The following is an 8030-nucleotide window of genomic DNA, read 5'->3' as shown; positions in this document are numbered from 1 at the left end:
CCTGCGCGTCCGGAGCCTGTGCTCCGCAACGGGAGAGGCCACGGCGGTGAGGGGCCCGCGTACCAAAAAAAAAAAAAAAAAAGGAGGGGGCACTGAATCTGTGAGAGCTGAGGCTGGAGCTGGAGCTGTGGGAGGGAGGGGACCCCAGGAGGAGCCCTAAAGGCCCCCCTCTCCTTCCCCACGCCCCCGCCTCTGCCTCCTTTCAGCCCACTTCCTTTCCACAATTACACTGTATCCTGCTGGGATCAACTTAGAAAATAAAATAATATGCCTGGGGCGGGGGGAGGGCAGGAGCTTCTGCATAAAGAAAATCCTCTTTTATTCCTAAAAAGAGAAAGAAAAAGAAACTGCCGCGTTTTCTCGGTGCTGATGCAAAGCAGTGAAAGTGTCTCAGTGGGAAGTGAGCTCTGGCCTAGCTGTTTTCATCTTCTCTCCAGATCCCCTCTCGCAGCAGCACAAGCCTGCGCGCTCTCCCCTCTGAATCCTTCTCTCACCCCTCCTCAGGGCCTCGCACACGCTGTCTCCCTTGCCTGGAACCCCGTTCCCTCCTCCCTCCCTGGCACCTTCACCCTTCCCAGCTCAGCTCCCCACTCATAACAGGGTCAGTTCCTCTCCTGTCGGTTCACACTTCCCTCTTCCTGCCTCGGCTGCAGTTTTCTGGGATCTTTTGGATAAGGTCCCTGAGGTAGACTGACAGCCGCGAGGGCAGGTGCCCGTCTATCTGATGCACCCGTGGGTCCTGGCCTCTGCTCAGCACTGACACGTGGCCGTGTTTGGTCAACATCTGTTGGGTGAACCAGTAGATAAGTGAATGAATGAGATCAGTCATCAAAACAGCCTCCTAAGTAGTGGATCCAGCCCTGGAACCAGGTCTTTTAACGCCACGCTGTCCTGCCCAAGGTCCCATGTCTGCACCTGCTCGGATGCCCCTTTGCTCCCGCCCCATCTGTCCACGCATCTAAGGAAGACACGCTCCTCCTGCCTGGCCTCCTCCAAGAAACTGCCTCTGACCTGGAAGGGCAGGACATCTGTACCACTCTCAGCCCCAGACAAATGACCTGGCCCAGGTAGTTGGCCTCCCTCCCGCCTGGGGCCGCCCAGTGGCCGCCCCATAGAGCCCAGGGGGCAGGACTTACACCGCAGCTTCTCATCCAGGGTTCCCCTCGAGGTGACCGACAGCGCCTGGATGAACTCAGAGAACTCAATCCGCCCATCCTGCAGGAGAGAGGGGAGTGGGGGTGGGCCTCAGTTAGCGCTGAGTCACCTGGTCAGGCTGCATCTTGGGAAGGTGGTGATGGGCGGCAGCAGGTACCAGACACCCAAGTGGAGAGTGCAGGAGTGAAGGGATGAAGGTGAGGAGAAGGAAGGGGATGGGGAGAGGGTAGGATTAGAAACGGGAAAAGAGGACTTCCCTGGCAGTCCAGTGGTTAAGACTCCGCACTCCCAATGCAGGGGGCACGGGTTTGATCCCTGGTTGGGGAACAAAGATCTCACGTGCTGCATGGTGTGGCCAAAAAAAAAAAAAGAGGGAAAAGCCAGGCAGGAGGGACAGGGAAAAGGGTGAGGCCAAAGGGAGAGCCTGACACTCCACATCTGGTGGGAGGAAGACGGACCACCAGCACACAAGACCCTCTGGGCAGGAGTCACCCAGAAACCCCTTTCTCCTTGGCCTTGAACCACAGGCTCAGAGGCTTCAGAAAAAGGTGGGGCTCTGGACTGTTCAATCCTATTTATTTTGCAAATAAGGAAACTGAGGTCCGGAGAGACCAGAGCTCTTCCCAGGGCCAGGCAGTGTGATCGTCAGCTGAGGCCACCTGCGGAGAAAGCCAGGGCGTGACAGAGCAGAAAAAATCCGAGTGCCCTACAGCATGGAGCGTGGAAACAAGTTACAGTACATCCACCTTGAATACAAGTGAGCCAGGAAATATGCCAGCGTGGCACAGAGTCTGGAGGACTGCAGATGCCCCAATGGTGGATATGCCAACTGTCAGGGTGGCCGTCACCAGGAAGGGACATGCTGCAACACGGATAAGCCTTGAAAACACGATGCTCAGTGAAAGAAGCCAGGCACAAAAAATCCCATATTATATGATTCTCAGTTTCCTCATCTGCAAAATGGGGGCAATTAAAAGGCATCCCTACAGGTAGTTGGTTGTAAGGTCTCACTAAAAATAATCCACATAGCAACTAAGCCCGTGTACCACAACTACTGAGCCTGCACTCTAGAGCCCACGAGCCACAGCTACCAAGCCCGCGTGCTGCAACTACCGAGCCCACGCACCTAGAGCCCATGCTGCGCAATAAGAGAAGCCACCGCAGTGAGATGCCCGCGCACCACAACGAAGAGTAACCCCCGCTCGCCGCAACTAGAGAAAGCCCGTGCGCAGCAACGAACACCCGAGGCAGCCAAGAATGACATAAATAAATAAATAAATTTATTTTTTAAAAAAATCCACATAAAGAGCATAGTACGTAGTAAATGTTCAGTAAATGTCAGCTATGATTATAAATCCTGTTATTATCCCTGGAGGCATTTGCATTTTGTGCTTGTAAGAAAAGGGTCAAGGTATACATATGTGTGCAGGTGTGTATACATGTATGTCTGTGTGCATGGTATGTACGTGCATACACGGATCTCTGTGGGTTCCCTGTGCATGGGTGAGCTCCTGCAATGTATATACGTGCATGCATTTGTGTACAATATGAGTGCATGTATGTTTGTGTGTGCGTGCATGCATTTGTGTGCACCTGTGTATAAGCACGCGTGGGTGTGCACGCATGTGCGTGCGTTTGTGTGTATATGTGTGTGTGTGAGTGCACACATCTGTGTGTTCCTTCTCTGGAATGCGACATTAGCAGGACAGCGTGGGTGTGGGGCTGCGCAGGCTGCCGCAGGAGGGAGGGGACTCCAGGCTGGCACAGGCCCTGTCAATTCCCAGCTCACCTTGTTTTCATCAAAGACGTTGAACACAAATGTGGCGAACTTGGTGGGGTCTCCAAACGGGAAGAACTGCTTGTATATCTTCTGGAAGCCTGCTGCGTCCAGCTGCCCGCTGGGGCAGTCCTTGATGAAGCCTTTGTACCTGGAGGTAGAGGCCAGGTGAGAGAGGGCAAAGGAGACTCCAGCATCACCCACCTGCTGGGAGCTCCTGCCCAGCGCCCTGGAAGCCTGTGAGTCCCTGTCCAGGGAGACAGTGCCACACAGGGTTGTGAGCACAGACCTGGACTCCACAGGCATGGGCTCATCCCACCTCTGCCTCTCGCTAGCTGCGTGACCTGGGACAGGTGGCCACACCTCTCTTAGCCTCATCTGTCCCAGAGGGATAAGAGTCACTTGGCCACTCGGCCCCCTGCTCCACACAGGTGACTAAAACAAAACTTGCATGAACGACCTCCCCGAAGTCCCGCTCTCGCACAGGGTATTCCCCCCTCCGCGACCCTCTCCACTGAGCCCCTCCCGGAGCCAGGCAGGCTGGTGGTGCTGGTGGCGCTGGTGGGCAGAGCCACCATATGGGGCCGGCAGCTGGCTCCTCCCACATGACTGCACCCCCCCAGCGTGCACACACCTGCTCCCCTGCCTCTGTTCCCAGAGAACTGTGTAAACGACGCGGGAGCCGCCCAGCAAGCTCGGAGGGCATCCTGGTGGTTTCCAACTGGACCTGTCCACCCTGCATTCCCAGTGCCCAGGGACCCTCCAGATACCCGGCCAGCTGACGGCAACATGGCTTTGCAGCCCAAATCCCAGTCCTGCCATTTGCTAGCTGCATCCTCAGGCAGGTGCCTTGACCTCTCTGAGCCTGACTCTCCTCATCTATAAACAGGGACAGCTATCACATCCATCTCGTGGGGACTGCGTGAGATGATAATGTAGCATACTTGGCACAGGACTGGACGTAAAAAATAAGCAATGGCATGACCTTTAGTATCATGACCTCAATGTGTTCTTTTATTTCTTTTATTTTTTATTTTTTTTGTGGTACGCGGGCCTCTCACTGTTGTGGCCTCTCCCGTTGCGGAGCACAGGCTCCGGACGCGCAGGCTCAGCGGCCATGGCTCACGGGCCCAGCCGCTCCGCGGCACGTGGGATCTTCCCGGACCGGGGCACGAACCCGTGTCCCCTGCATCGGCAGGCGGACTCTCAACCACTGCACCACCAGGGAAGCCCCAAAGTGTTCTTTTAAATCAATTCATAAGTTGGCTCCTGCGTGTAGCTTGGCAACTCCAACCAGGACATACATTCCCCTGAGGAGGATTCCCAGCACAAAGTGGGGCTAGAGAGAGGGGTCAGCTATTATCAGCTACCAGCTGCTACCTCTGCTGGACCACTCTCTGCTGGGAACTTTGCAAACCTGATTCTCCCGGAACGCCAACAACAGCCCTATGAGCAATGTACTATGATGAAGTCCCCCCCTTTTTTTTTTTTTTTTTTGGCCACGTGGCTTGTGGGATCTTAGTTCCCCGACCAGGGATTGAACCTGGGCCCCAGCAGTGAAAGTGCAGAGTCCTAACCACTGGACCGCCAGGGAAGTCCCAAGCCCATTTTAAAGATGAGGAAACTGAGGCTTTGAGACGAGGAGATCTGCAAGTCCTTGCAGCCCAGACTGGAGCCGAGGTGGGGTTCAAAGTAACCACTGATGGGGTCAGATGCTCAGAGACATGGGCTCACTGAAGACGTCCCCTCCTCGCAGCCCCCCTGTTCTCTGGTCTACCCAGGGCCACTCTCCCGTCACGTCCTGGGAAAGTTGCTGGTGGCGCCGTGACCGAGGGCCGTATACATAGAGAGCATGTGGAGAAGCCACTGTCCCTTAACCCATCAGAAAACAAGCTAAGGGGCCCAGGCTGGGTGAAGGGACACACAGGGCACCGGAAGTAGGGAGCCTTGGGAATTCTGGGGCCTAAGTGATCAAGGTCAGATGTCAGAAAGAAAGCAAGACAAGACTCTTGCTAACATGTCAGCGGTTCCTTAGGGGTGAGGGCGAGGCTGGGAGATGGAATGGGGTGTGACGTTGCGCTGTCGTAGGCACCCACCCTCCCGCAGTGCCCCCAGCAAGCATGAGGCTGTAAAAATATGGCTGGGCCTGTGCGTGCCTCCCCACCCACCCCCTGGGGCACCTCGAGGGGCCAGAGGCCCAGGGAGGCGGTCGTGGCCCAGTAACCAGGATTGCTGCCCCATCTTACCACCACCTGCACCTTTGACAACAGCCCCGTGCCAGGCACTGGCCTAAGCCTTCGTGGGCGGTTCCTCCTGCAGTCACCACTCAGCCCTGCTCAGTGGGTTCGGTGATCCCCATTTCACAGATGAAGGCACTGAGGCACAGAGGTCAGGGCCCCTCCCACAGCAGGTACCAGAAAGGGACTCGGCCCCTCCGGGTCCCTCCCCTTGAAGCCTCCTTCCCAGCTGGGTGTTCCAGACTCAAACCTTCACATCTCGGCCAGGACGCAGAGCCAGAGAGGAGCATTTCAGAGCCAAGATCTGGTCCATGACCCCAGGCCCCTGGTCAGGAAGGGTCCCTGGGCAGGAGGAGGGAACAGGCCCGGCGGCAGGCCATGATAACCACAGCGGGGCACAGCCGGCTCTGGAGGCCAGAGGGGGGCCATCGCTTCCCCTCGTGTCCCCCAGAGCCTCCCATTGCCCCACAATGGCTATGTGTCACTTGAGTAATTTGAAAAGATTATTAAAAACAATAAAGGGAGGGCTTCCCTGGTGGCGCAGTGGCTGAGAGTCCGCCTGCCGATGCAGGGGACGCAGGTTCGTGCCCCGGTCCGGGAAGATCCCACACGCCGCGGAGCGGCTGGGCCAGTGAGCCGTGGCCGCTGAGCCTGCGCGTCCCGAGCCTGTGCTCCGCAATGGGAGAGGCCACAACAGTGAGAGGCCCGCGTACCAAAAGTTTATACTGAAATACGTCTCTCCATTATAAGTGTTAAAGTATACAATTATCCATCTGCTGAGCTGACATTTTTCAGCCTGACATTTAATATTGTCACAGACAAACAGTCCTACTGAGCCTTGCCTAGGATTTCAAAGACAGTGTCTGCAGGCAGAAACGTTTTAATTAAAGTTTGATTTAATGAAAATTATGAGTCACAAAAATAACTGCCTCAAGTAATATTAAATATCCAGACTGGAAATAAATCTGGAAAGTTCTAATCTAAAAGCTTTCAATCGTCTCTAAGTTTGCTATAACGAGCACAAGGTTCAGATTTCCACCACTGTCAATTTTGTTCAATTTACTACCTTGTAGAATTTGTAAACAAGCCCATTTCCCTTTTCAGAGATGAGCAGTTCTTTTTGTTGTTGTTGCTATACTGTTTTCAGTTTTGCATTCCCCACAGGGATTCTCACATAGTAATAAAAGGAATATTAGCTAACGTTTTGATCCCACGCTATGTAATAGTTTGTTTTACACACATGTTCCCATATGTAGTTTTTACAGCAACTTTGTGAAATAAAGTGAGATCATCCCCATTTTACAGATAAAGAAATTATGGTACAAAGATATAAAATAAACATACCCAATATCATGCCTGGTGGTAACACAAGGATAAAAATCCCAGCAGTCTGACTCCAAACAATACATTTCTAACAACTAGACAATTGTGACTAAAAATATATTTTAGGGAGGTAAGTCCTCCAATAAAACTCCTAAGGTTTTAAGAAACTACAGCTGTATCTATGCAATTTTTCACCATCCCATATACCAATATATACCTTTATATTTCAAATATTTTGAGAATATGCTTCATTCTTATTCTAAATCAAGAAATAATTTAATGTAAAGGTGAAAAAGCCAATCCTCATGACACCACTCAACACAATTTCTTAAACTGACACCATATTTTAACTGCCAACTCACATTCCATCAAGTCTATCCATACTTAAGTGCATAAATATCTTATGAGTTTTTTAACCAAATTCTTTTGATGAAAATTATGCTTTCATGGCTATAACTAGGCTATAAAAGGTAGGTCTTTCTATGTGTTTAGAGAAATATGCCATTAGGAAATTACTTTCTTCTGAAATTTAAAGAAACAAGTAAGCAAACTCATCTGTGGAGTTTAAAAATCACTTGAAGAATAAAAGTGTCTGATTTACGAGGAGAAGTCTAAGAAGCTAGATAAGCTGATACCTGATGAGAGAGAAAATAAAGGTAGTAATACAACTGAAAGTTATAAACACCCTTGAAGACAGAACTAATTTGTCACCCTGGCTTTTCTGCTGTATCTTGGAATAGTGAGCTACTGTCAAGTGCGAAGGAGATTTTCCCCCACTTTTGAGGTTTTATAATCTGCTGCCTTGGAAATGCAACTCCCTGATAAAAGTAGAGCAAGTTTGCCATTTATATAATAGGCACCAATTTGCTGTGAATAGACTTAATTTTATTAAATCTTTTGAGATTCCGTATGAGTCATTCCGTCAATATTGACTGAAATTTAGACAAACTATGCAGCTTTGCAATCTTCTCTTTTGTGTAAACTATGCTCATCTCAAAAGATGATTACTTAAAGGCTGCTCATTTACAAAATGGCCCCAGAACTTGTCCTTTATCCTTTACTCTATGGCGAGTTCCAGCGTGGGACAACCCTTTCACCCGATTTTGCCAGGACTTCTGTGTAACCAAGTCAACTCTCCCCTGTAGGGGATCAGGGAGTGGAAGATGGACCTGTGGGTGAAGCAGCTGAGAATGGGCAAAGCAACCCCCACGCTAGTAAATATACAGCCTAACCTGACAGCAACACCCAATGTCTAGAAATTCAGAACTTTCTGTCAAGCTCTTGAAAAACAGAGGACAAACACAAATAGATGAAGGTTAAAATGAAGCATAATATCCCCTAAGGAAACAAAATAGGACACAAACTGTTTACGTTTGTTCAAGACAGATGAATACAATGATTCAAAAAGAAAATGTAAGCACTATATATAAATTAGTGAAATGAAAGAGAACGAAGACCTATTTAAAATGCCCAACTGTAAAATAGATAGCTAGTGGGAAGCAGCCGCATAGCACAAGGAGATCAGCTCGGTGCTTTGT

The 8030-nt window shown here is 50.9% G+C and overlaps 1 protein-coding gene and 1 non-coding gene across 2 annotated transcripts in view; both read right to left on the bottom strand.

Annotated features, from left to right (window-relative positions):
- The window catches only part of NCS1 (neuronal calcium sensor 1), a gene marked incomplete at its 5' end in the record, with an annotated part of 6975 nt that extends 3892 nt beyond the window's left edge, over positions 1-3083 (bottom strand). Inside the window, 2 exons of the mRNA XM_007471695.1 lie at positions 1137-1215; positions 2945-3083. Of these exons, the coding sequence (XP_007471757.1) occupies positions 1137-1215; positions 2945-3083 (218 nt within the window). The remainder of the gene's footprint in view (positions 1-1136; positions 1216-2944) is intronic.
- A 1371-nt stretch (positions 3084-4454) lies between these two features.
- On the bottom strand, positions 4455-4526 carry TRNAE-UUC (transfer RNA glutamic acid (anticodon UUC)). Its single transcript has one exon. It is a non-coding gene; the product is annotated as a tRNA-Glu (tRNA).
- Between the last annotated feature and the right edge of the window lie 3504 nt (positions 4527-8030).

The sequence above is a fragment of the Lipotes vexillifer genome, unplaced genomic scaffold (assembly GCF_000442215.2).
Source record: "Lipotes vexillifer unplaced genomic scaffold, Lipotes_vexillifer_v1.1 scaffold4278, whole genome shotgun sequence".
In the NCBI taxonomy this organism is placed as follows: Eukaryota; Metazoa; Chordata; class Mammalia; order Artiodactyla; family Lipotidae; genus Lipotes; species Lipotes vexillifer.
This window is presented reverse-complemented; position numbering and strand designations above follow the sequence as displayed.